Here is a 27,837-nt window from a genome sequence, read left to right on the forward strand (position 1 = left end):
GTTCAGGGTAGCCTGAGCATCTGGTTTTGCCCAGATACTACAATGAGCCCAAAAGGTGGTGTTTGGCCAAAGTATGCTGGAGAGAATGGAGCAGGAAAGGTAGTGGATATGGGTCCCATTGCTCACCCTGCAAAGAACATGTATTTGTGAATGTAGCTGGCTTTCCCTTCTGTGCTAAAAAGCCTTAAGTCTTTTGTTAGCTACTGTGGTAGCTTACATGCTGGAATTGCAACGCTTCTCAGTCTCCTAATAAGCTAAAGGGATTGTGGTTGTTCGCTTCTTACTGTAGGCTTCTTCCTGAAAGCTGTAGATCCAGTTTTGTGGCTCTTTTATGAGCTTTCTGTTTCGTTTTTTTTTTTTTTTTTTTCCAAGATCCTTTTAAAAGCTTTGAGGTGGAGGAGGAGCTCTTGTACTGGTATTGGTCCTGCCTTGGCAGGAGCACTGTCACTTTCCTGCCTCCCTGCCTGAGGCTCTCACTTGGACCCTTAACCCTGTGGCCATGTTGAGGTGCTGCTGCTCTAGTCCTGCCCACAGCCTGGCTTACGGGACAGGCACCTCCAGCAGCACCATGTTCAGTCAGCAGGAGCTACATCCATCTTCCTCTGCTGCCTGCAGCCTTGGCATGATGCCCTCCCTCTGCTGAGCGCAGGACAGAGGGAGAAGGCAGCAGTCACCTTTGAGCCCCCAACACCTGTAACATGTGGCTCCAGGCCCACCAGAGCTGTCTTCCTGCCTTCTCTTCTTTCTTTGGAGACAGCGCCTGGAATGCTGTAGCTGATTCATTTAAAAGCTGCAGATTACTCACTGTATTCTTTGTTTGCATGTTGTTGCATGCCTGTGTGCAACAGAAGAGTTTCATTAGCACAGAGGATGCTGATTGCTTGAGCTGGTGGCCAGAGCACAGATTCTTCTGCAGCAACAACTTGTTAATCAGCTAATTAACAATGTAACGCAATAGGAACCCTTGGAGAGGAGACATTATCCTGCCCAGGAGGCTGGCTGCAAGTCAAGCTTGCTCCCTGCTGGCAGCTGCCTGTGACAGGGGTTAGACCTGCATCTCTGGGGGCTCTGCTGTGGGGCAGGGTGAGCGGTGATGTGGGTCCTGCCTCCTGCAGATGGCAGCTACAAATAGCAGTTACCCATAGAGGAGCACAGGATGGGGGCATGGAGCGAAGCTTGGCTTTTGCTGCTCACGGTGGGAGGTGGCTGGGGGTTATTTCTTCACTCGGCATGCTGTTAAGGCATGCACCTCCTGCCTGCAGGCTGTAGCGGGGTTGAGTGCACCACAGTTCAATTATCTTGGGCAGGAAATGGTCACTAAGTGCTCTTTCTCATACAGATACCACTTGCCAAAGGGGGTATCTCCACATTGTGGGCTGGAGGTGCACCAGGCACGCTGGAGGGGAGGCTGGCAGGACCAACCGGCTGTGCCTGGCACCGGCTGGGTGCCCCCTGGAATGTCAGGGACAGCTGCAAATGCCCACCTGGAGCCTTAGGGCTTAAGAGCAGGAGGAAAAGGAAAACATTATCCTTCCCTTACCCAGGTTGTGTCCACTGTGGCGTGACCCTGGGAGGGACATTCACAGCCCATGGGGCTATGCCCATACAGCATCCAGAGGACCATTGCCTACTTGGAGCACCTTGCAGTGCCTTTGGTGCTCCCCAAAGGAAGTCAATCAAGGACATGCCAGGTTCCCCTCAGCATGTTGATCTACAGTTTCACTTCATTCTAAAGGGTTTCCTGTGTTGTCTTGGTGGCCACCTGGACACGGTGTGAGGCAAGTGTGCAGGGCCCCAGGGCCCTGGCTGGAGCAAGGCTGCTGCTTCCACCCACAAAGAGAAAACAAGGACATAAACCTGTGTTGCGGGTGTCTCTGCTCCGCTAATTTCTCCCTGATGATGAGTGAAGATCATTCACAGGGAGATGGGAGCTGGGCTTCATGGCATAACTCATGTTTCCTGGAGCACCTCGGTTTCTGCGGGCTCAGGCAGCCCTTGCTGCATCAGTTACGTGTGAGCTGCATTTCTGAAGTTTCCTTGAAACAAAAACATTGCAATTTGTGGTTTTATGCTGAATACTGAGGCCTGGGCAGTGAGGTGTGCACAGCACTGATAATGGTGCCATAAGAACTTCCACTGCTCTGGGCTGGAGCTGTTCACAGGACCACTGCTCATGTGTGTTGGTCATCCCGGTTAGTCCCCTCTCCCCGGGCACAGTCCCTCAGCTCTCAGGGCCCGCCGCCGCACCGGGCCCGGCTGAGTCCGCCCGGCCTACAACTCCCAGCAGGCCGCGCTCGGGGTGGGCGGCTGTTTTCCCCCCGCTGCGCTCGCGGATCGGCAGTTGCACATTCAAACCAGCCAATGGCGAAGCGCCGGCACCGGCTGTAGCTAATGGCGATGCGCCTCCCGGGCGGGGCGGGGCCGAGGGGGTGGTGCGGAGGGCCAATGGGGAGGCGGAGCGGCAGGTATGAGATGGCGGCGGGAGCACCGGCGACTGGCGGGCGGTGCGGCGGCAGGTAGGTAGCGGGCACCGTGGGACCGGCCAAGGCCTCGCACCCTCCCGGGGCGGCGGGGCTTCTTCTCTGATCCCTCGTTGTGTTGTGTTCTGTTGTGTTGTGGGTGGCGGCTCGACCCGCTGCGGGCACCCGCACCGCCCGTCACCAGCATTCCGCTGGCGGGCAGGCGCCGGCCGGTGCCCCTCGGCCCGCCCATTGCGGTGCTTTTCCGGCCTGCCACCTCTGCTGCTGTGCGGCTGCCGCTCCGCCGGCCCCGACCTCGACCCCTTATGGGGTCTGTCTCTGCCCGGCAGTCCGGGCGGCCCCCAGCGCTCTGCCGTGCACCGGGCAGCGCCTTGGGACCGAGACTGCTCGGTGTGGGAGCCCGTAGACACCCCCGTGCTGTTTTGCCGCATCTCGGTGCTGCGGTTCCGTTGTCCCCGTGGGTCCCGCGGCCGGGGCGCGCTCCCTGCAGTGTCCCGGTGCTGCATTGCAGGGGAAATGCCGCCCGCTCCTCCTGCGACGGGAGAGACCCTGCTCCAAACCAGCCGCCCTCGGGTTCCCCTTAACCCTGCGCCCGAGCTGGCGAGATGAGGAGCCGCATTTCCCCTCTGCACCGGCCGCTGCTGCCTGCAGAGGTACGGGCTGTGCTGTGCGGGGCTGGCTTCTCTCGCTGCAGCCGCAAAGCGAGTCCTAGCGCTGAGCTCTTGGCAGTTGCGAGGTTTGGTAGGGTGATGGCACTATATAGACTTGCTTCGCATCTAGCCCTCGTTCTCCCTCGCTTTGTCCACTCTACACGCGTTATTCTTGCTTTCTAAATACACATGTGATGTCAGCTTCACATAAGTCATCTTTAGCATATACTCTTGCATGCATACCCATTCTGTAACTGTTGCCAGTGAAATAGTGAAGACTATGAGCACCTCACTGCTTCAATGTTGTCAAATGACTGCTAGAAGGCTGTAATGTCTCTTTACCTTTCCTCTCCCTGCGTATCTAGTGTGGAGCTGCAAAGTGAGCATCCTGTAGACTCGAAAAATGAATACAGCTGAGTGCTGATGCTACATATCTGTCCTGGTTCACAGTGGTGCTGTCCTGTCCTCTGCTGAGGAGGAGCCGTCTTGATGGCACTTGCTGTGCTTATCCAGAGGCACTGCTGTGGTCCCTGGGCTGGGGCAGAGCATTGCTCAGGATGGAGGGATGAAGAGATGGTGCTCAGTGTGGCATGTTTGACTAGGGAGTACCTAAAATGCTGGACCTGGTAAAGGGATAATTATGCTTTGTGCAGCTGATACAACACTTGTAGAAAGTATTTTAAATGTGACCTGGATCAGTCCAATTTATTTATTATATGCTGACAATTGTCCTCAGGATGTAATCCTGCAGCTCTTTATGTCCCCCCACAAATGACTGTGTTAAAGTTAAGCCTTAAGTACAAGCTTTAGTCCAATGCTACCTGTCACCCATAGGTAGCACTAGCAAGTCGATGTCTTGCTTTGCAGGTCTGTCACCACAAAGATATTTTTTTTTTTTAAATACATGCAGTTATATTTTTAAGTATGCTTCATGACTGTGCATTTGCCCCTGTTTCTTCTCGTCTGGAGAGAAGTGCAAGTTAGCTAGTAAAGCTTGCATGCTGCACGTGTGGTCTTACAGCACGTTGGCTTAAAGACTGGAAATCAAAGCTGGTTGTCTTAACCTCCCTACCAAATGTTACTGAACATGATAAAAGATGATTTGTGTGGGTCTCTCTCCTGTTTTTGGTCTCTCTAACCTCTGCCTCGCTCTCCATAACTGAGAATGATTGCAGTGTGTCTGAGTGCTCAATTGCAAAAGAGAAACATCTGTCTGGTTAATGAATGCATTTAACATTCAATTTGAGCAGTGCCTAAATGCCTTGCCCGGCACTCAGTGCTCGTGTCAGCCATTTGATATGGCAGGGGTGGACTGAGTGGAAGGGAAAAAGCTATGGGCCTAGAAGGAAGGATGAACTGGAAAAAGGCATGAGGCATTTTGCTAAAGTGGCTTGCTTTAGTAAGTGATGGAGTGTCACTGCATAACTGGACATCAAGGGCTCACATCATAAACAGGCGATCAAAGGAGCACAACTGCCACCTGTGTTTTACTGGAAATAGGAAATATTTGCTGTAAACATGACTTAATGGCAAAAAGTCAGCGACTTGCTGAGGGTCATGCAGGAAATATGGTTGATTTCAGAGTTAAAGGCAAGTCTGAACACACGGCTACTTTTCTCTGAAGATAGCCTGGAGCCCACAACAATCCTATTCAAGCATTCCCTTTTTCATAGCCCTCACTAAAATCTTTGAGACCTGGACTTGCCTTTAACCCCCTGCTTAGTCCAAGCCCTGTCAGGCACACATCCAGATCCAAACTCAAGGCTGTGTTGCATTTGCAGTATTTTTGTATGTTTGCATGTAACACTCTGTCCCGTTCTCATCCAGTGCCTGGGATGGGCTTGGACAACAGGATCCTTGTTCTGCTACACTTCAGTTTATTGTCTGTTTGCATGCAGGGGGAGCACTGCTTGCCCACATAGCCCAGAGCAGTGTCTGGGACTCCCTGCCAGGCTAGTCATTGACTTGCTGCTGTGTGCACATTTATATGGACATGAAAATGTCACTGGGCTTCGTTAATGCCCCTTTAAGGATGCCTGGGCACTCAGTTCAGCCTGAAACTGAGCGCAGAGTGCTGGACACTGCGCTAGGAGATTGAATTCCTCGTCTTAAAGGTTAACAGTCTCCAGTGCGTGGTAGTTAAATAAATGGCATGAACAGATGGGAAGGAGATAGGGCAGCATGGAAATGTTGGCTAGCATCTAATGGTTGCACTGAAGTCACGCTCCTCTTGGAAATACTGTTCCACTGTATGCTGGGTTAGGCTCTTGGTCACAGCTGGGTCCTTGTATTTTCCACTTGTTTCAGAGTTAGCTTTTTCTGTAGGATCTCCTTTTCACTTTTCTTTAGCTGAAGCCTTTCCCTTGGCCTGTGTTCTGCTGGGTTCAGGCATGGACCTGCTGTGCTGCTTTTGTGCAGGCTTTCACCAAACCTGTGCTGTGATCTGGGGAATGACACCATAAGTTCCTGTGTTCCCAAGTTGCAGGGGTCTTGGAGCCAGCATGGGTAGAGAAATGGGAGGAACCATGGCTCCATGGTGTGCTAAATCTGTCCGACCCTTTGTTTCAGAGCTTCACAGGTCTGGTGAGTTCCTGGCCTCTCATCTGGGTAATGCATTACACTCACTGTTGTGTCTGACAAGCAGTGGGGCCTCTTCTCCGAGGGCCTGCTCCCTGGCTCTTGGCCTTTCTCACCTCTACACACGGTAATTGCAATTGAACTATCTCGAGTTTCCTCATAATTTTTGTCAGGAGCTGTAGATAGCAGGGAATGTGATAAGCTGCTTAAATAATTGCCTGCCAGCTGGCTGACGAGAACTTCTAATGTGTTTGCTTTTGGCCTATAAAGCTCTAATAATTTGGACTCTGGCCAAAATATCCTTTCTTCTTGAGTGGTAATGTGGCAGCTCTGATTTTCAGAGGCAGGAAGTTCTCAGGGGAGCCAGCATTAGTTTCCCTTTTTGTTTTTTCTAGAGCTCAGACTCAAGGTTGAAACGTAGCTTTATGGTTTGGGAGTTCCATATGGGCATTCCTACAGCCCTGCTCGCGAGCTGTCAGATAGCAGGAGACAAGCGTGTGACGGCTGCCTGTGCCTTGGAGAGTGGGAAGCCTTTTAGGAAACGTCCTTCACAAGGTCTCAGGGGTGCCTGCAGCTCCCCTCTCGTACAGAGGCCACTCGGCACCCTCCTGCGCAGCGGTCGGAGCAGCACATCAATGCATCCCTGCTCACCAGGCCCTGCAGTGAAACTGGGTGAATCCAGACAGAGGTGACCTGTCAAGTGGGATGGGAAGTGAAGCTGCTTCTGATCAGTATGGGAGAGTTGCACAAAGTGACAGTATAGGTTACTGTCATAGGAATTTTGTTATCTGTGTGCAATGTTCCAGTTTTTGACATGCTAGCCTGCCCAAATCCCCTTCAAAAGCACTAAGCCCCCATTCTGCTTGCTTTGGTGAGTTAATTGTGCTGCTTTGTACGTCCCTGTCTGTCTGGTGCTGCATGCTGTGCTGCTCTGCGGCTGGCCCAGCCTGTTTATCTGTGTGCTTCAGCAGCCCTGACCAGATGTCACCAGCTTATTTCAATGCTGGCATGCATCCAGGTGTGCCTCATTGCAATTCCAGCTTGTGAGAGTTTACACATCTGGAACATGGGATGTGGCCTCTGACATACTCGGTGGTGTCTGCAGAGGATTGCTGATGAGAAAGGATTTGATGTGCTCTCATCCTTTGTAAACACTACCATGCTACAAAATCCAGATGCAGGCATGCAGCTTGCCCACTGCACCTCCAGAGCCAAGGAGCGCTGTGGAATTACAGGAGTGTAATGAACAAAAACAAGAGCTGTGGCTTCCGGAGTCCTTTGTCTGTATTTGCCAGGCTGCTACCACAGAACCTTACTCAACTGTAGTTGGGAGCTGGCTGTGGGTCTTGACCCAGGTCTTGGCATCACCTTGGTCCACTAAAATCAGCAGCAGTCAAGTGACCCTGTGAGTGTTGCAGCACTGGCATTGTGATGCTTTGTTCAAGTACTGACAGTTGATGGTGGGATGGGATTCCCAAATGCATTCTAGACGCCAGTTGGTGCTACCAATTTTGGGTGATTACCATCCTGTGGGAGGGCTGGAGGAAAACATCCTTTCTGCCTTGCTGGATTGCTCAGAGTTCCCGCAGTAGTTACTGCAATAGGTTGCTAATTTTGCTGTGCTAATGTTGCGATTGCTCAGTTTTTCATGCTAGAAGTAAACTTGATTGCTGTGAGGCTCCTCTTTATAGATGGTAATTCTGCTCTGACCTGGGCGCTGGCTTGGAGCCACAAGATTGAGAAGCATCTACACGATGTACCTTTGCTAGTGTCTAAACTGCATTTCTGCTGCCTCTGGCCTCGTATCTTCAAGTGTAAGGGTGACAATCAGAGGTGGATGCAGCAATTTCTGAATTCTAGAGGCCAAGGAGGTAAAGGTAGGCCTGGGCCATGCCTCTTATTGGCTTCCAGGGCACTCAAAATGGGGAAGTAAAGAGGTTAAAGACATTTTAATATGAGAGTAAACGAATACTTTCATTGTTGGCAACTGGAAAGTACCCATTGGCACACTTTGGGGATACAACAGACGTGCATGGACCTTGCAGTCCTTCCAGGTAAGGAACAAAAGTGGGAGGAAACTTCCTACCTAGGATAGGAATAAAGTCGAAGAGTGGTCAGTTGGTGAGAGTCCATGGACAGATGTTCAATAAAGAATTTTAGATTACACAAGACAGATGTTAGGGTCCATGGGAAGAAGAGGTGTCTTTGTAGTTTGTTATACTTGTAGCCAAAGGTCCTGGTGGATAATTCTCTAGTGCATGGGGAGAAAAGGCCTAAAATACTTGTCCTAGACATGGGACATAGTATTCAGCTACCACCTGGCCCCACAGAGTACCTCAAATCTATGGTACGTTATTCACAATGGCTTAAATTAGTAAAACAAAGCAAAGCCAAATTCATTGTTTTGTCATGATTAGAACTATATGACTAGGGGAGGGAAAACACATAAATTGTTTCTGTACAGACAAGCTCAAGGCCCTGGTGACCTCCCAGAGGAGAGGCAGCATTCCTGCCCAGCGTGTTCTGGGTGGTGGGAAGCGACTACAGAGTTTCCTCAGGCTGCGACCCTCCCACCCTGCTGCAGGGGTCCGGATGCAGCCACATGGTGCCCTGTGGTGCTGCCTGGCTCCTCCAGCACTGATGGACTGTTGTCTCTGCCTCGCCAGTGCCTGGAGCTCAGCTCTTACATCCTCAGCCCCATGTCCCAGCTGTCCCTGCCTGATAGCTTTCAAACCATCTCCTTTGTGCTCAGTCCCATGTTGCCCCTCGTGCAGAAGCTGGATTTCTTCTAAATGTCTGCAGTGTGACCTGATTATTTTACCCGGCCTTCCTCTCCCTCCTTTTTAATAGTGTCTACAGAAAAGCTGGCAGAGGTTGGTTATATCAGTCATGCTGACTGATAGTGCTGGCTCTTCTCTTGGGATTCCTCCTTTTCTGTCCCTCCAGCATTCATTTCAGATTTAGCTATCAGCCCTCTAAAGACCGGGGTATTGCCTTTGTTCTGTGTTTGTACAGCATGGAGCACAGTGGAGTCCCCAGCTGTGACCAAGGTTCCCAATGCCACAGTGATAAAAGTGAATAGATCAGCAACGAGAAGAGGCAGCTGCTGCCATTTAAAAAGATTCAGTTTTGGTGCTGATTTCAGTGAAATTGGATCTAAGGCTCCTCTTCTATTGCTGTTCCCAGTAGGGATTTATATTAAAATAAAGACACAAACTTTAGACTGCATTGAAAGTCATGAAAATTGGAGTAGCACTGCTGTTTAATACTGTTAGACTGTGTTAACCTGATGCTAAGGCATATATATGAGCTTGCTAGATCCTTAATGTAAAATTGGTGGGTTTCTGGCAGTAGCTGTGTTCCTGCATTTTTACAGAGCCTTGGGTAGGAGGCTGAGCCCGCCGCACAGCGTGGGATCGTCCAAAGCTGTGCTGCTGGTGCTGGGAAGAAGACTTGGTGAGGAGCACTGCAGTGAACATACGGTTCCTCTCTGAGGCGCCTCTTAGCACTAGAACGCATCTGGATGCTCGGATGTTGTGGGGATGGCTGATTGAAGTACTGCTTTGATGACTTTAAAATATTCCAGTGGCTATTATGAAAGAGATTGCAAAAGAATTCACTGAGGTCAAAGCTGAGAAATTTCATGCTGAAATGGAAATTTCTTGATGCTTCACATATATCAGGCTGTCTCGCTACTGCATTTCTCTCTGACACTGGCAATATCTTGCATTTTCTTCCAAAGCACACTTCCTACCTGACCCCTCCAACCCTTTTATCTTCCCAGATAGGTCCGTCTCCAGGTTCACACCGCAGATGTGTAGCTGGTGTTGCCGCGGTCTGCTTTGAGTCCTTTACTGAGACAGAATTTGAATTCGTAGGTTGCAGCAGTGACTGGGATATCCAATTTACCCGCTGTCTAAAAGACGGCCTGGTGTTACATTAGTTCCAGATTGTCCAGCACAGGCTGCCATCGCATAATAGCAGCTTTCTTCCCCAGCTCCTTGCTGTTTAAATTGCATATTATTATCTGTTTCCCATAGCCAAAAGGCTGAATCACTCCATGTCAGCTTTTAAATGGGAAGAAAGCAAAGCAAAATTTAAAAAGGCAGTGTTATGTAGTATGTTGTACTTGTATGAAGTCTAGAGACAGTAGGCAGGGATCAGCATCCACTGTGCTGTGTGCTGTGTACTCATCACAAAAGGACTCTGCCCCTAAAGACCTTATGAGTATAACCCTAGGCAAAAATTGCTGCATGTTTTTCTTAACATTTTTCAGAGGCAAATCAGTCATCTTATGAAGAGCTGCTATGCCAAATCTGAGGCCTGAATGTGATCTTTGTTACGCTACCTTACAAGAATGTCAGTCTGAAGTACAGTCCTCAAAGCAACCTCAGCTGTGGAGTCGCTTCTAATGTCTCTGCAGTCCATTCCCATTAGACTTCTTTAAAACATATTATTTTTTTAATCTGGGAAATAATTTGTCTTCTAGTCCTTTTTAGTTAAAATGATTCCACATAATTCCACTATGGTTCTTTCATCTCTTTGCAAAATCTGGGATGGCTCCTATCTGGCTCTGGAAATATTGTCTTCAGACATCCTTATTAATTGATTCCTTACTCTGGCACGAGATAGGAAATGATGCTACTTCTCTCTCTCTGGGGAAATAGGAGCCTGCTCACATCTGTCCCATCTCTCTTTGTGCTTAGCCAGGCAAAGAATTGCTCATGTTTTGTGTTCTTTAGCACTGCCCGCTTATCTCCCTGCTCTCAGTATTTGGTAGCAGCCTGGCTTTTTCTTGTAGACTAAAGATTGGTTATTACAGAGGGAGATTTTCTTCTATTATCTGCCTTATTTTCAAAAGCTCTTTAATCCTTTCGTGAGTTTTACAGCAAAACTAGTCTACTGTGGTGTGTCTGAAGTGTTAGCTCCTCAGCGATGACATACAAGTGTGCAAAATTGCACCGGAGATGGATCTTGCCCACTGAATTAGATACATCAGGTTCATCTGAAATCTGCAGTTTCCAGTTTTTCCACTTTCTCAGCTAAACAAACACAGCCCCCTTTTCCTTTTTGACTGATTATGTTCTCCTTAGGCTGTATTTCATGTTGCTTGAACCTGTTTCTGCCTTCACGTGGGTGGAGTTAGAACAATACAAAATCTGTAAAAGCCACTAAAACAGTTAGGTCTCACCTATCTGAATGCAAGCTTGCTGCCACGTGAGCTAATCTGCCTGTTTGCACAGCTCTTGCACCACAGGGTCAATCACCAGGTTTTGCCAGTTAAAGTCTTATTTTTGTCCTAGTTTCCAAGGCATTTCCCTGGCCTGGATCTAGTTACTTTAGGGATTAATTGATTCATCATGATTTTGACCTCCTGCACCATCCACTCCCCATGAAATGATGGGGCTGTCATGCCTGAAGCAAGAACGTTGTGTGTGACAGACAGCTTTCTTTGTGACTTGGCTGGGATCACAGGCTTCGCCTTCTGAAAGATACCAGAATGGCAGGAATCTCAGCACAATATAGGACCCGTTTTTTTTTAAATCTGCTGTCTTAATCACAACCCTCTTAGTACAAGATTTCATTATTCTTTGGGATTTGATTTTATTCATGGGATCAGAGAGGAAGCCATTTATTCCTTTATTTTATCGTCTTTTTGACATGTCATAAAGCAGTCTGAGATCGCAGCATATAGAAAAATATAACTGTGTAATTGCAAGCAAAACCAAAAAAAACCAACAAGAAATCCCTCAATACACCATTGTCTCCCCTTTGCTGCTGATATATAAACTGTGAGTGTAGGTAGAGTACATCCATCTTCCTTTTTTTAACATGAAAACAGCAGATGGGGCACACGGCTTTTTCTGAAGGTTGTAGTGTGTGCAGCAGTGAGGATTGGCAGGGTTATTGTGTGTTAAGCCAGTGGGAGCTTTATCTTTGCTCAGAAATAGTGGTTTGCTTCACATTTCCATTTTGATTAGCAATAATGATACAAAGGCAAATTTGCTATGCGAGGAAGAGCTGCTAATAAAGTGACCTTTCAAAATTAAGTAGCTCATTGAAGTGCCATACCACAATAAGTGTATACAAGGCTGGTCCCAGCTGCGGCAGGCAGGGAAACTGGATGGGAATCTAGAGAAACGTGGAACGGGAAGCCTGAAGTGGATGAACAGCACATGGTGGCACAGTAATGGTAGCAAAGAGCAATGGTGCTGTTCCCAGCTGTGGAGGGGGTGATCTACACGCTTTGTCTTTGAAAGGATCTAAAAGAATGCAAGGCAGGGGCAGAGAGTGTTTCTAGGAAGGTTTCTGGCCATGGGGTTGTGCAGTTAAGGGACTCCGCTATCGTCCTGACAGTGCCGTAACATCAGTTGTGCTTGGGTGCTGTTGGGAATGTGTTTGTGTGGCTTTACTCATGGTAAACACAGTGTAGCTTTGGAGCTATTTTGTGGATTCCTCTTGGATACAGGTGGAGAGCACGTAATACCACACTGCTCCTAATTCAGAACCCTGGTTTCTATGTAGGAATTATTTGCCGTTAAACTCCAGCTACGCAGCCTTTGGCAAGGGACATGAATCAATTTGTCCAGCTTTTCTTTTCTGTTTTGTCTCTGTGTGAAGGCTGATGCCCAGTGTGTGCCAAGGGGGCCTTTCAGACCCAATAATGCGCCCTTGTGTCTCGTAGCATGCGTGGAATTTGCATAGGCTGTGCTGGGACAGGCAGGTTTCTTTTGTTGCTGGAAACAAGGAGCAAGTTCTTTTCCCTGTCTCTGCTTCCTAATGCCTCTCCAAAAGCTCTCAGCACTCATGTAAGAAATTTACTTTTTATCTATTTATTTCTGAATTAAATGTTGTTAAACTTTCTGTGGCTCATACCAGGGGCTGTGCAGAGGAGTGATGTCAGTCTGTTCTAGTTGATGAAATTGCTTAATTTCTGTTCTCTGAATCTAGATATCTAATTGTCATAGAGAGCAGATAATCTGTAATGCTTGATGTAACTGCTGCAAAGTATTTGCATATCTTCTCTGTGGGGAAACAAAACTGCTAGTGAGTGAATAACAGTGCACGGATCATTGCAGGCAGGGTCACTGGGCCTATACACTTGCTATTAACCCTTCTCAGGATCTGTATTGCCACAGGATGAGTTGTCATGGGTTTCAGGACGAGGGCTTGCTCCGCATTATGGGCAGAGCCGGCACTTGTTTGTGCATTGTAGCCCTGTGCAATGAAACACAAATACTATCAGATCGATTGGCAGTTGCTTTTTTGGCAGCCGATACCGAGCTGTTGCTTTCGGTCTTGATTTATTGCAGGTAACGAACTGCCGAAAACCAGGCTGGGAGGTGCTCAGGAAAACGTGGCCCCCATTTGGAGCCAGCAGCACGCTTGCTGGGCTGCTCTGCGCCACGCAGATGGGAGCCTTTAAGAGCTCCCCATAATTTCAGATGACCTGGCAGGCTGCCTTGCAATCTGCCTCCCAGACCTCCCTCCTCACTGTCCTCTTGAAGGAGCCTTTGACATCATGGGGAGCAGTGGCAAGAGGAGAGGGTTTTTGTATGGATCCTCACAATGCAAGCATTGCTGAGAGCTGGGTTTCCTCTGATTTCAGCAAATCTGAAATCTCCTTGTGGAGACCGAGTCACAGCTTTCATTCTCTTACTCTGATCACGCGTTCGGGAAGTCACACCAAGAAGTTCTTCAGGTCAAAGAGGTACAGCAGTAGCTCAGATAACTGTTGGGCTCACAGATATGGCGTGGAGGCAGGCTGGAGTTCAGGTGACCTGTCAGTACATGCTTTGATGTCCTCCCATTCATCAGTTACTTTTGATTTACATCAGAACAATAAGTTACTGAGATCTCTGAACTAGTGGCTGAAGTGCTCTGTTGCTTGAACCAAAGAATGTAAGGTCCAGTGGGTTGCAAATGCTTTTGGTGTCAGATGTGCTGAGCAGTGAGTACAGATGCCCAGTGTGGTCTGAATACAGTGATGTGGCCTCCACCCCTCAGCAGAGGAGAGGCAGGTCAAGGTGCTCTGGTGTTATGTGGGAAAGCTTTGGAAGGAAAGCCTTTGGCAGGTAATCAGCAGAGCATGTTCTTTCTTTTCACTCCTAAGGGACTTATGTGGTCGGGGGGGCATTTCTGTTACCTATATTCAGTTAAAGCTCATAGCTAAGGAGGGATGTTGGAATGGTGGAAAGCAAATGATTAAAGGGCTGGGGAATGTCACACAGTGAAAGCATGCAGCGTGTGTAAGCTGGGTGGGTAGGCAGCCTCCACCCAGAGCCCTGGAAGAACTGGCATACAGTACTTTATAGTATGGCACCAGGGCAGTAGCTTGTGACTGGAGAATAATGACACTAATCCTCACATTTAAGTAAAAGAGGGACAGGAGAAGCAAGCTGGGCAACTCTAGCCTGTAAGCTAGGCTTCAGAAGTGTGCAAGTGTTTGAAACAGTGGTGGGAAAATGGTGAGGGAAGACCTAGAGGTAGATGAAAATTGGGATAAGCTTCAAGTGTGAGCATTAAAAGTGCTGATCAACCTGAGATATCTCTTTGATAATCTCTTTATTTTGATTCTAGACATGATAAATACAGCTTACCTAACCTCTGGTAAGGCTAAGTATCTGTTACAGATAACACTCAGTAGAGCGGTGTCTCAGACACATCCTTTTTCCCATGCCACATGAGAAATGGAAAAAGCAAGCACCAGTAGAGAATGCCTGCTTCAGGACAGCCTGAAGAAGAGACAAGAACCGGCTGAGCCAGAAAGAGATGTTTTAGGAAAAGGGCTACTAGGGGTTCTCAAAGACTGTGTAGCTTGTGCTAATACTGATGAGTCCATGCTCATTCTGCGGTTGGGAGTGCATAGCTGGGCAGTTATTGTAGGTGGCTGGAAGCAGTAACCAAACTGTAGGCAGTTTGTCACCTGGGAGGGCTTGACCACATCCCTAGAAGAACTGTGGGTCAGCGTTATTGCATGTATGATCTTAAAGTTCCAGGGCATGTGAACTACCTCTGTGTTGATAGGAAGGTAGGGATAATGGAATGGCAATGGGAACTGAGGAGTATAAACTGTCCATGAAAAAATTTAAATTGGGATTTAGGCTTTTAGGACACTGGGAGTGAATTTCTGGGGAGGAAGGAAGAAAGAGCCAAACTTATTTATGACTGGGAGTGGTAAGTTAATGTAAAGTATTGGGTGTCATCAGCCTGAGCTGGCAGGATACAGATGCAGTGAAAGTTCCACTTGGGCATTGCCATGTGTTGCGTATGGTACCATCACACTACGGAGTGCTAGTCTTGGGCTGTGTTGTACAGGCAGGCCAGAAATGTTTTTGCTCCAAAGGGAAATGTAAGTGCACTGCACTGAACTCTCACTAAAGACAGACAGTACTGTTGGTGTTGACTGGTGGCTCCTGTGTCAGCAGATGTCTCCTTCAGGGCAGACCAGCTGGCTGTAAAAATCAATGTAATGAGGAGTTACTGTGGGTTTTTTTCTCCTTCCCTCTTTTCCAGTGATGCCATCTGCAGTTTTGTCATCTGCAATGATTCCTCCCTCCGCAGCCAGCCCATCATCTTCAACCCTGACTTCTTTGTGGAAAAGCTGCGCCATGAAAAACCAGAGGTGTTCACAGAGCTTGTTGTCAGCAATATTACGAGGCTCATTGACTTGCCTGGGGCAGAGCTTGCCCAGCTAATGGGAGAGGAAGACCCAAAGCTGCCTGGGGCAAACAGCACAGCCTCTGGATTTTTTCGTTCTCTGATGTCTCTGAAGCGAAAGGGTGAGTATGGCACGATGCCTGGTGCCCACATTTAGGGTGATGCTGGCTGTCATCATCTGTTACACGTAGTTTACAAAACTTCCAGTGTAGGCCTGTTGTTCTGTGTTTGTGTTGAATGCTGAATACTAAAGGGCTTTAATCTCTGGGAATGGTACCTCTGGAAAGGAGCAAATGGCCAGGAAGTTCACCCTGGAAATGTCCTGCCACTTCTAGAGTACCCTCCTCCTGGGGGTTATTGCTGTGGTTTCTGACAGGCTGGCCTTGATGGTGTGCTCAGCGCACTGCATGCCACCAAGATACAGCTTTGATCCCTGAGTGTTTCTGGTCTGGCTTGGATAGCACTGAGCTGGAGAGGGGTGCCTAAACAAGTTGCAGGTTCTTCCAACACACACCAAGATGTCCTTATCTTTCTGCTTGTCTATGGGAGTCCATACTCTGTTTTCCTTAGATCATCAGCTTTCTTTGTGACAGAATATCAGTAAAGGCTGAGAGCATCAGGTTCTATGAAGAACAATAACACCCTGGTTTTCCAGGCCACTGACTTCGCTCAATGCCCGATGTTTCCTTCAGTTGCTGTCCCAGATCTCTGGAAGGTCTTGTCTGAGCAGCTCAAAAATCTGTAAGCATCTCCCATTCAAATGCCAGTGCCACTCTGATCCACATCCCAATCCAGTGAGTCAGTATCAAAGCTCTGCAGATTGACACTGTTCAAGCCCAGAGTCAGCCCTGAAAGATGACATATTTCTCTTTCACTCTGAGGCAAAATTCAGCTGGAGTTTTCTTCTGGTAAACAGACTATTCGTATCTTCTCTTTCAAGTTCAGCTCTCTTGGTTATGAAACATTAGCCCTAGGCCTCTTCTCAGAAGTCTGAGATTTGCTTTTGAGCACAGTTGTGTTCAGATCTCCTCTTCAATGGCTGGCATTTGTCACTGGTTTGCTGTATATAAAAGGCTGTTATAGGTGTCTGCATGCCTTCTTCCACCTCTGTCCACACTCAAGGGGAGCCTGGTTCTCCTGGTAATTTCAGTTAAACCTTCTCACTCATCTAGACAGAAACTGCCTCCATCTGGGCACCTCTCACATCCCTCATCAGCTCTGGTTTCCTAGCTAGACTGGCTGTCTGCTGGCAGAGAAGCTGTGGGTAGCTGCCTTCAGATGTTGGCAGCCTGAGGTTGAACACTTCTAATTAGTCTTCCCCTTCCTTTGAGCAATTTTGCTGTTGTGAGTACCTCTGAGAAGGGAGCTATCACTATGCCCCTAGTATGGCTTTTTTTTTTTATTCAACTTTTATATAGTTTCTCTTAAGTGTTTCTCATTCAACCAAACCTATTCCTCCACTGTGTTTCATAAGGACAAGCTCTGCAGCCCCACTGCTCAGGCTGAATTTTCTGGTGATAACTTCAGCCCCCCACTCCTGGCTCAACCAGTAGGAACCTGGTAGATACACTCACCCTGGGCTGGACAGCACTGCAGGGGAAAATACAGTACAGCAAGTGAAGTCCTTTAACACCCTTAGGCGAGAATTATTCAGTATTGCCTTGCTGCTCCATAATAACAGGTCTTTATGCTGCCCTCAAACTGAAGATAGGCTGTGCTCATACCTGGTAGTGCCTTCTGCCTCTGTTCTCAGAGAGTAGCAGGACACTTTTCACTTGACAAACAGAAATGAACCAAGTTGAAAGTGTTCTCCTGGTGTGTATGGAAACTTCCATGTGTTTATCAAAACTCTTCTAGCAGAGGCCTGTGAGCCTTCTCTAGCTCGTGTTTTTAAATTATCTGTACTTTCCTGGAGCACTGCTCTTATCAGACCTGACATCTCCTGCTAACTCTCTTCCCCAAGAGCTCCGTTTTTCCCCATTCAGCTGTCTCCATGGCCATGTGTCTCACTACAGCTAGGGTGAGCAGATGTTTCCAAGTCTGCTGGCTGCGCTCCCGGGCTGCAATGGCAGTGTCTCCCTGCATTGACAGGCACTGTCTGTGAACTCCTTGGCTGAACTCTGAGAAAAAGAAGTTTGTGCCTGCAGAGAAAATCAGTTTCATGTACTGTGTGTTTTATCTTGGAGCCATCATTTGTTTTCCTTCGTGTTAGAGACCAGCTAGAACAAACAGGTTTTATTTCTTCAAAGCCAGAGGCCGAGGACCATAGAGCTCAGAACTGATCAAACTGCAAATACTTACAACTTCTTTGAGCATCAGGAAACTCAATCTCATGCTGCTTCTTAGTTTCAGAAGCAATCATACAATAACATCTAAGCCTTCCATAACTCAACATCCATTCTCCAAACACAGCTTTCAAGTTTCTTTGAGAATCTAATTCTCATTCAGATATCAACTTCTGACTTCAAAGGTAAATATAATTTGCCAGGCCCTGCATGTCTCAAGATGTTGTATTTTTCCTCTTCTCTTCCTGGCCACTATTGATTCTACCTATTGAATGTCTAATGAGTTCAGTTTTCTTCAAGGACGAGAATCTTTTGCCAGCTGTTTTACCTCTTCCCACTCAGGCCTTTCAATCTTATGTGTGTGTGGATCAAGAGGTCACATCACCCTCCTTTCTCCTGCAAGACTGAAGCATGCTTGTTATCAGAGGGAGGTCAGAACGTTCTTGATTTAACAGAATGCTGAAGTTCCTGGTGGCTTCCCATGTATTTCAGAAGTCCTAGAAGAAAGCAGAACATTCTTCAGGTGGAATAAATTTAGTTGCACAGGAAGGCTGCTGAAGAAGTGCGCAGGGTTAACCAGGTCTTTCCACATGCTGTGAGCATCAGCACCACAGAACAGTATCGTCTGTAGTACAACAGACCAAAAGCTAGTAAAATCAAAACATACTATGGGGGAGAAAGGCAAGAGGAAGCTTGTGTGGGACATAATTTTTATCAGACCAGCCAATGCACTGTTTGGGTTGATGGACTATCAGTTGTAACAGTAAGAAGGGAAATATTCAGCCACAGAAAGCTGGGGTGCAGATGCCCAACTTGCCCACAGAAGTGGCCCATGCTCCTGTCAGCCTCATCATGGAAGAAGGGAGGAATAGTCTCTTCTTAAATCTGTTGGCTCTTTGAAGCTTTAGTGCAAGGGCAGGACAAAGCAGCTCTGTGCCTGGTTCCAGTCCTCAGTCCCAGTCAGCATGGTGTGTTATCATCTATCTTGTTATTATTAACAGCATCTTGTCTCTAGCTGCAGTTGAAATCTACATGCATCTGAGGGAAAAAGACGTGCTCAGGGCTCTGGTTGCTGCCAGTGAAGCCCTTGGGAGTTGCCTCAGTGTTCTGAGGGACAGAGTGTGCTGGCTGTGTGTATGTGATGGAAAAAGCCATTCACCAGCAAGACTGCATTTATTAGCAATATTGATAACCACTGTCTTCCTGGGAAGCCCCCTCTCTGATCAGGAATGTTTTTCTGCATTGGTTCAATGAGTGCCTTTCAATTAGATGGGCTTCTCACCTAATGTTTCCTCCTATGCAAGGATCTCCTTCCTTTCAGCTCAGTTGCTTCCATCTTCTTTTGGGGCTGTACCCTCTGTTATTCACTGGAGTTCTGGAGCTGGCAGCTCCTGCCCATCTGTAACAGCCACATGAGATGAAAGCAAACTCCAGGAGTGAGAGGAGCTGTCAGTGTTCCATATGGAGAAGGGCCCAGCTCATTGTTTTGCTACTGTCCTTTCTTTTTTTTTTTTTTTTTAAATAGTTCTCCCTTGTTCAGCCCTTGTACTTTACCGTACTCAGGCCAGGGCAGCTGACATGCAAGAGAGATTCACTGGGATCGGGGAATTCCAGGGATTAGCCATCCCTGAAAAGAAGGTCAGTGTGAGCCAGTCAGATCATGTCTGCTTTCTCCAGTAGTGTTTGTTCTGCTCTCCCATAGACTCATAGCTGCACCTCTTCTTTTTGCTTCACTCCATGTCAAGCCAGTGAGGATTAATCTGGACTTGGCTTCCCAGCTGCAGAATGTGACAATGCAGTAGACACCCAGGCAGTCCAGGCTGTCACATCTGCCCTTCCCACTTCGGTCTTTCCATAAGGTTCAGGCTTGCAGATGATTAGCCCTTTAAAACTGAAGCATTTGTTCTGGTGTTGTTTTCTTTTCAGGGGCTATACAATGTTTGCTTTAGCTGATAAAAAAACTGTAATTAAGCTGAGGTAAGAAGCACAATGATGAAGTCCTTGTAAGTACAGCATGGTGAGATTGACTTATTTTGGAGTGCTTGTGATATCTCACATCTGTGGGAGTCCTTGTGACCACCACCCTTGGCGTTTCGGGCACTGGCCTTTGCATGCTGAGATCCTGTTCTTTGGGGACCACTCACCTCTGTGGCTGTTGGGTTCTGAGTTGCTGAATACATTTGTTATCTTCTGTTCTGCAGAGAAAGGGGTGGTGTTTGGCTCACCGCTGACAGAAGAAGGCATTGCACAGGTTTCCCAGCTAATTGAGTATCTGCACAAAAGTAAGTGACTCTGTCTTGCTGTCTCCCTATCCCAAGAGGTATTTGTCCTGCCCACCTCAGGTGTCTGATGCAGAGAGACTGAAAAGCTCTGAGCTCTCCAGCAGCAGGAGTCTGAGGCTGTGTGTGACTGCTCCCCAGAGTTGCCTAGCAAATATGTTAATATCTTTCCCTCTGTGCATGGACTTTTTCTACTGATGGAGCCAGCTTGAAGTCATGTCTCTGAATGCAGGTCATTGAGGTTTGTTTGTCAAGCTCTGGAAAGGGGATGGAGCTGCTTTGGTGAGAAGATGGGAGTCAGCCTCTTGTTAATCAGTGGCCTTTTTTCTCCTCTATGCCAAGCAGATCTAAGAGCAGAAGGCTTGTTTCGGGTGCCAGGCAACAGCATCAGGCAACAGATCCTAAAGGATGCTCTGAACAGTGGTACAGATATTGACCTGGATTCTGGGGAGTTTCATTCCAATGATGTCGCCACCCTGCTCAAGGTGTTCCTGGGTGAATTACCAGAGCCACTGCTCACACACAAGCACTTCCATGCCCACCTCAAAATTGCAGGTGAGCGATCAGCAAGAGGCAGACATGAGCAGAGGGAATTGAACTAACCTCCTCAAAAGCTGGTAATGCTACAGAGCTGCACAGTAGGTTGTGAAGTGTAATCCTTAAAGGCAGAGTAAGAATGAATCTTCCTGCCACCTCAGCCTAATGGTGAAAAGACTGGAGCTGAAAATCCTAAGAAATCAGACAGATTGTCTAGCCCAGTCTTCCCCCGCCAGCAGTAAACAGACACCTACAGGAGTGGAGCCCACATTGGTAACCTGGATCTTCATCTGTTTTAAGCCTGAGGTGTCTCCTGAGCAAGGTGTGGTTTCTGTGTACATAATAGCTGTTACTGAACTACCTTATCTGAACTTCTCCATTTTGCCTTTAACCCATCACAGCTCTTAGCAACTGTGTTGTCCTCTGGAAGGAGTACCACATATTAACACATCAGCTTAGGAACTGGGGGGGGAGAGAACTGTTGTCATGGGTTCAGGACAGCAGTGAAGGTGTTTGTAGATGTGAATATGAAGAGGGAAGGGTAAACATTGCAGTAGGCTTGCTGTTAGGGAATGTAATGTGTGTCCATGTTCTGCCTTGTGATTTGGCAGACCTGACGCTGTTTGATGAGAAGGGCAATAAGACCAGCACTCCAGACAAAGAGCGCCAAATTGAAGCCCTCCAGCTGCTGTTTCTGATCCTTCCTGCACCCAACCGCAGTCTGCTCAAACTGCTGCTGGACTTGCTCTACCAGACCGCCAAGAAGCAGGACAAGAACAAGATGTCTGCTCACAATCTTGCCCTCATGTTTGCACCCCACATCCTTTGGCCCAGAAATGTGAGCAATGCCACAGTGTGTGTGGGTAGGATGTTGCAAAGTAGAAGGCAGAGTCTTGGCAGGCTTATAGGGGAAGAACCAAGATGGGAAGATTAAGTACTGATACAGTGGTGTGAGGGTTGGGGAGGGTGCGATGGTGAGCTGGAGCTTCCTGGCAGGACTCAGTCCCAGCATTCAGTCCAGACCTGCTGTATGTTTTGTTTGCAACTGATGCTTCATCTTTTTCAGTACAATTGAAAGCACAGCACAGTCCTACTTCTTTTAAGTCTAACTCCAGAGAAACCTTGCAGATCTCTCTTGTGCTGCTTGTGAACTGTTTGGCCTCAGAGCAGTCTAGTTCTCCTCCTTCCAGAGCAGCTTTGGCTCTGTGAGCTCTGGTTATTGATGTGCTCTGAGTCCTGCCTGCCTACCTCCTCCAGAGCAGGCCTTCTGCTGAGGCACTGTGTGTCTATGTCCCAGAAGCAGCAAGGGCAGCAGAGACCCTTCCTCCTCCCCTTCTAACTGCTGTGCCTTTGGCTGTCTCCCCTTGCCAGGTGACAGCAAATGACCTTCAGGAGAATATTACCAAGCTAAACAATGGAGTGACCTTCATGATCAAACACTCTCAAAAGCTCTTCAAGGTAAGTGTGCCTCTGGGGTCTCGCTTTCCCTGGCCCTTCAGCAGGAAACTGAATGCCCCCTGTCCAGACAGATCCCAGGTGTCAAGTGTATCTTCTGGGTGTTGTCTTCTACAATAGGAGGAGGAGGACTTCTACAAGAAACTGCTCCTTTAGTTTGCAGGGAGGAGGTCTTTGCTGGGTAGGCAGCCCAGGAGATGGACGACATCCCAGGGGTGGCTTTGCCTGGCAGGTCAGCAGCACGGTGTAGTGTAACACCCCCCTCTGCTGGACACCCAGCACGTGCTGCCCGCCTGGGAAATGGGGCTCCTGGGGGCACGGAGCCACTCAGGTCCCCTCGGGATCAGGCAGGATAAGGAAACTGAAGGGACTTCTCCTGGGTCAGTGCTGCCAAGAGCTGAATGCTTCATGCAGTAGGTCATTTTGTTGTGACCTCCTCAACCTACTGCTGTTACAGGGACCCCTGCAGTCTTGGGCCCCTGTCTAGCTCAGAGCAGGGGGCTGTGGCTGCACAGTCAGAAGCGTGAGGCTTTCTGCAGGTTCTCCCAAGGAAGTGTTTCTGCAACAGGCAGTGTCATGACTTCTCGGGACCTTCCTTGTACTGTAGGCATCTGCATTTTGCAGAGTCCTCCCATAGGAAGTTCCTTTCTGCCCTCTTTCTCAGGCTCCTCTTTGGCTAGCTCAGAGCTGGGAGAATTGCTTGGAGAAAGTTCCTGTGGAACCCTGCTCTTACTCTGTGTTGCGCTTGTGCTGGTTGCCTGCATCAAGGGAACTGTGAACAGGGACTGCACTGAGCACATGAAATGCCATTGCTTTGTCTGCCCTGAATGGCTGAGTCCTAATGGAAATGGTGTGTGTGTATGGTTGAAGTGCTGCTCTTGCTGGAGCCAACACATACTAAACATACTTCTCTCATCATCACAGGCCCCAGCATACATCAGGGAGTGTGCCAGGCTGCACTATCTGGGATCCAGAGCCCACACATCAAAGGTAAGGCCAGCAAATGCAGCACCTGCCCTCCATGAAGGCAGAGGCTGTAGTACTATGAATGGATTCTTGCGAGTGAAAGAAGCTGAAAACAAACCAAGTCATTAAAGATTCTCAGAGAGCAGGAGCGAGGGAACCATATGGTGCGGTAGTGCAGGTGGCTGCATTAGGGAAATTGGGCAGAGTTGAAGCATCTGTTAATCAAAAGCACAGGGAAAGCAAGCTACCAGCCCCTGTTTAGCAGCAAACCTGCTCTCTGTGCCCAGTACATGCAGCACCTGCTCCTTCATGGGGTTATGCCTTCCAAACAGACCTGCTGCAGTGGCCAGGCTGCTTGGAAGTGGGGCTGGGATAAAGGCTTCTTGCTGCCACTGGGACCAATTTGCCTGCGCTGCCAGCAAATGCTTCCTTGCCTCATATAGCTCCAGAAGAGGGAAGATGAATTGCAAGGAGCTGCACTGACCCTTCTCAAGCCTGGAAGGGCTTCTGCAGCTGGCATCTGTGAGGGGAGGAAAGAAACAATGGGGTCACCTTTGCATTGCTGTCACCTCTCCCTGGCACAGGGCCTGCTGGTGCAGTGCTGCTGCAGAGGGGTAGGGAAAACACAGCTCTGTGCATTCACTGGGGTTGAGTCAGCTCATGAGACTCTTCCCAGCCTGGCTCAGATGGGTGGCTCACTTGGATTAAAGCATGGCAAGCAACTGCTGTCTCCGCTTTCCCAGGACGACCTGGATTTGCTGACATCTCCTGGCTCCAAGGAGCTGCAGCCCCTCAAGTCTCAGAAGCGAAGCCGGCTGGACACTTGCCATCAGGAGGAGACCCAGCAGCGCACGGAGGAGGCACTGAAGGAGCTCTTCCGTCATGTCAACAATATGCCTGACTCTGCAAAGAAGAAGAAGCTTATCCGGCAGGTAGTGTGGGGATGAAAGATGTCTTTGGGGTGTGCTTGTCAGCACAATCCTGGGCACAAAGCTAAAGGCAGGGCCTTGATAGCTGCTCCTGATCCTGGGCAGGCTGGGAAGGTGGCTCTGTGCTGTGTAGGGGGCAAAGCTGTAAGAAAGCAGGGGAGGAGGCTGCGTGTCCTGGATGTGGCTCACCATGGAGCTTGCTGCATCAAGCTGTGCTTTGAGCAATCTGTTTTCCAAGCCAGGGACTTTCCAGTCAGCAGCTCTGCAGTCCTGATTGTGGCCTTGTTGAGCATCTTCCCTCAGAAAAGTCTTGTCCCTTCTTGCCTGTAGCAGGTGGGCAGACTTGTCTCCTCTCAGTCCCATGAGCATTTCCAACCAACCTGCTGCTCCAGAGACTGGTTGATATGGTCAGCACCAGCTCTGGTTGCCAGTCTCCAGCTGCTGCCCACCCCCCTTTCTGCTCCAATACCTGCTGCTTTTGGCTAATCTGGTAGCCAGCATAACGCATCCTCACACCCAAGCTCCCTGTAACCCTGGGTTGGAGATGTTGCCTTCCTCTGCTTTCTTCTCCCTGCAGCAGTGAACTGCTTCTCCCTTTTGGAGTGCCAAAGAGGCAAACTGAGTTCTAGGCAGAGGGCAACAGGTAGAGCAACTGTATAACTGTGCTAACATACTGCCCTCATGTTTCTTCCTAGTTTAATAAGCATCCTACAGCTCTGACTCCTGGCTCTGAGGTACCTACATCCCCAGCACCACGACGTACCCGCTCGCGCTCCTTCAGCGGCCTCATTAAGGTAAAGGCATCCTCTGACCTGTGCTCTCTTCTGTGAGTTTCTGATATTGCTCTCTGCTTCTGCCTTCCCCTGGCTTGAATGAGATTCTCAAAGGGTAGGGACTGTTCAGAGTATTGGCTGCCAAGGAACACAGATCCACTGGGGACAGAAAAGGCAGCACAGTGACAATAAACCCTTGTTAGTATAAAGCATAATCATGTATGAAACACATGGCTGTAGGATCTATGCATCTTTTTGAAGGACTGGTTGCTTCCCAAGATGAGATGAGGACTGGTGGGAAGCTGGTCATGTAGTCTAGCATGTTAGTACACTGTAGGCTGCCCCACAAGCAGCATGTACCTGGTTATCACAGACTGGGCTCCTGGCCAGGCCTCAGGTCGGCTCCCAAACCCTTTACAATTAGCTGGCTCAGCAGAGTGGCACAGTGTTTCAGATGGTTCTGCTCCACAGTTTTTGTCCCAGCTTGGCTTCCTTTTTTCTTTCCCAGCATCCAACTGCTTACCAGCAATGCATCCTGCTCCTTCCCTTTGCTTTTCACTTTGCACTCTAAGCACTAGCCAACAGCCCTCTCTTCTTATGGCAGCGAAAAGTTTTGGGAACCCCGGTTATCCTGGAGAGGAAGAGCAGGGATACCACACCAGAGCCTGAGCGAGTCAGCAAAGAGAATGTGCATCTGGTAAGAGCTGCCCCCAGCACTGTTAAAGCTGCTGGCGGGGAAGTGTGTGAGGGGTGTTTGAGTGCAGTTTGGGCACTCATTTCAGTGATCCCTGGGGACCTGCTTGCTGTTCTCTGCCCAAGAGAAGGTTTCCAAGTTTATGCTGTGCAATCTTGGTTTTGGGAAACTGCTGTGAAAGCAGAGCAGATGGCAAGAGCAGCATCGGGACAGGGGTGGCAGCCCTGGGCCTCCACTCCAGTGTTGCCCCTGTGTTTGTGCTCCTGCCCTGGGGACCAACAGTGGATTTAAGTGATAGCTGCTCTCTGGTGGTACAGGCTGTGGATGCCACTTCATTCCCCAGCTCTTTACTCTTGTTCCCTTCTCTTGTTCAGTTACAGAAATGTGGATCTCCTGCTCACATGTCCCAAGCAAAGCTGAAAACTTTGGAGGGCAGAAGAGAGGTGAGACTTATTTCTTCTGTAGGGAGCTTGGCCTGATGGGCTCCGATGCCTGCAGAGATGACAGAGCGCATGTAAGGCTCTGTAATAACTGCTGTCCCCTGATTTGTAGCAGTCTGCTCCATGCCGAGCTGCAGGCAGCTGGCAATGCTGGAAGCCAAGGCTTGACGGGTTTCACCTAAGCAGGTGTGTACAGCCCTCCTACCTATGAGCTAGCATGGTGGCTGTCACAGGAAGCAGAGGGAAGCTGGCAATACAGTGCAGTGCTATAACAGCCTGTCAGGGTGGCAGCAGGACAAGAATTTGGTGCAGCCCAAGACCACCTGCTTTATTGGTCCCTGTCTGCTCACTGTTTCTTGTCTAGTGTCCTGATTTGGTAAAAGGTGTGGGATGGACTCCAGGGAGGGAATCCTTGCAGGGAGAGGACAGCATGTTAACCTGTTCTTGTGCAGTATTGTATGTCTCGAGCATTCCATTGCTCTAATTCTTTGCTCTAGGAATCCTGCAGACGCATGCGAACCCGCCTGCTTTCCAAGGATTCATCATCCCTCTGACTCGCCTCCTGCCAAGGCATGGGTGGGGAATGCCCAGCCTCACAAGCTGTGAATCATGTGCTGCATGGAGAGGGGAGTGCTGCAGGCTCATGGCAACCTTCCCCAGCATGGCAGCGCTCTTGAAACTGGACCTTTGCAAAGACTGCAGAGACTTGTTTCTTTGTGTATATAAATTGTATTTCATCCTACTATGGGGCAAACCACTATCTAACCAAAACTTGTGCAGCATGTCTGACCTGCTGGCTCTGGGAGGAGCGGGAGTGCTTGCTTACAAGGAGAGCTTTCCGCATTGCGGGGCCCTGTGTGCACTCCCAGCTTTCTCTGCAATGTTGCTAGGCTGTGATTTTCTTGCTTTTCTGCTGAGTTTTCAATGCATTGGCTTGTTTTTGCTTCTCGCCCTGCTCTGTTAGCAGTGAGAATGATGGACTCCAAACTTCATCCACATCCTGACACCTTACCCCCAGGCCTCCTCTGGAGCCGTGCCCTCCTCTGCTCCCTCTGGGCTCTCTCTGCCCTGCGGTCCCTGTAGGGCTGGAGTGCACAAACGGTACAGAGCACAGGATGGGCATGGGAGGAGAGGCTTTGGGTGCCATCATTTCAGTTGGGGTCAGGGGAAAACAACTGCCCCAATAAACTTATCCCTCTGATTTAGCTTGAGCTGGAGGCAGCTCTTGCTCACTGCCTGCATGTTTCCATGGCACAGCTGTGCCTGATGAGCAAGGACTGTCTCTGCTTTGTGTTTGCTCTGGGAGGCTAAGCTGAGCGGGGCAGGAGGCTGGCAAAGGCTGTCTGGGGCAGATCAGTTCAGCCACTGGAAGCTGGGATGTCTGGGGCAGGCAGTCTTGTGCTGTGTCTAGCATAGGAACAACATGAGCAGTATGAGAGGCAAGACAGGACTCCAGCCACTTGTGATCAGCTGCTGCAAATGGTGCCAAAGGCTTTGGCTTAAGATATCTGAATGACTGGTCAGGCAACTAGATGATTAGCTAGTCATTAAACTGGGGGAAGGGCTTGGTCTGGATTCAGCTCTTTGGGCTGAGTTACAGAAATGAGATGAAACCATCTAGATACAGGATAAACCCTCATCACAGCTGGCTGGTGTCAGCGGTCTTGTTAAGCTAAAGTGCTCCAATAAGCCAATCTTGCCAAGTACCTGTCTGCAAGCACTCTTGGGTAGGAAACACAGAGGGTCACTACTGTGAAATAAAGATTTAATCAGCTGGGGAACCATCTAAACACTTCTCAGCCCTTCTCAATGAAGCAAATAATCTCTGGAATCCAATTATAATTGTCTTCTAATCTTTAAGAACCAGCAGGAGTTAGAGCTCTGTCCTTGACAGCTTTCAGAGACAACTGGTGGCAGGAGGTGTGAAGACTGTGATGTGAGCAGGGAGTTCAGTCCGACAGGCTAGAGCTGTCAAAACAGGGCATTAGAACCCTGTGCAGCTTCGCTGGAATTTGTCACATTTTTACCATGATTTTAGGGGTTTTGAGCTACAAAGCATGTTCCTCATGCTGCTCTGTCCAAAGGGATGTTCCTGGTACTTTACCAGGGGTG

General features: G+C 48.8%; 1 protein-coding gene across 3 annotated transcripts; it reads left to right on the forward strand.

Moving 5' to 3' along the window:
• Positions 1-2,419: 2,419 nt before the first annotated feature.
• ARHGAP19 (Rho GTPase activating protein 19) lies at positions 2,420-26,425 on the forward strand. 3 transcript variants are annotated; one of them, XM_057403638.1, is made up of 12 exons: positions 2,420-2,516; positions 15,224-15,489; positions 19,854-19,934; positions 20,277-20,486; positions 21,080-21,306; positions 21,840-21,926; positions 22,848-22,913; positions 23,633-23,821; positions 24,514-24,612; positions 25,196-25,288; positions 25,660-25,728; positions 26,223-26,425. In XM_057403638.1, exons 1-12 carry the CDS (start codon positions 2,446-2,448, stop codon positions 26,277-26,279), a joined length of 1,515 nt encoding a protein of 504 aa, XP_057259621.1. In that variant the 5' UTR covers positions 2,420-2,445; the 3' UTR covers positions 26,280-26,425. The 3 variants fall into 3 exon arrangements, with proteins under 3 accessions (XP_057259621.1, XP_057259623.1, XP_057259622.1); XM_057403639.1 differs by lacking the exon at positions 2,420-2,516 and adding an exon at positions 12,050-12,516; XM_057403640.1 differs by lacking the exons at positions 25,660-25,728; positions 26,223-26,425 and having other exon boundaries at positions 25,100-25,235.
• The last annotated feature ends 1,412 nt before the right edge of the window (positions 26,426-27,837 follow it).

This window comes from Pezoporus wallicus, unplaced genomic scaffold (genome assembly GCF_028554395.1).
Source record: "Pezoporus wallicus isolate ANWC-B61680 ecotype Strahan unplaced genomic scaffold, APGP_CSIRO_Pwel_v1 contig_12993, whole genome shotgun sequence".
NCBI classification, from domain to species: Eukaryota; Metazoa; Chordata; class Aves; order Psittaciformes; family Psittacidae; genus Pezoporus; species Pezoporus wallicus.

What these genes read in the sequence shown, in the direction of transcription:
- ARHGAP19 (XM_057403638.1), top strand. Translation starts at nt 2,446, where the DNA reads ATGGGGAGGCGGAGCGGCAGGTATGAGATGGCGGCGGGAGCACCGGCG. An exon ending in GGCGGGCGGTGCGGCGGCAG is followed by an intron (nt 2,517 to 15,223) that starts GTAGGTAGCGGG and finishes CCTCTTTTCCAG; the next exon opens with TGATGCCATCTGCAGTTTTG. An exon ending in ACTCTCAAAAGCTCTTCAAG is followed by an intron (nt 21,927 to 22,847) that starts GTAAGTGTGCCT and finishes TCATCATCACAG; the next exon opens with GCCCCAGCATACATCAGGGA.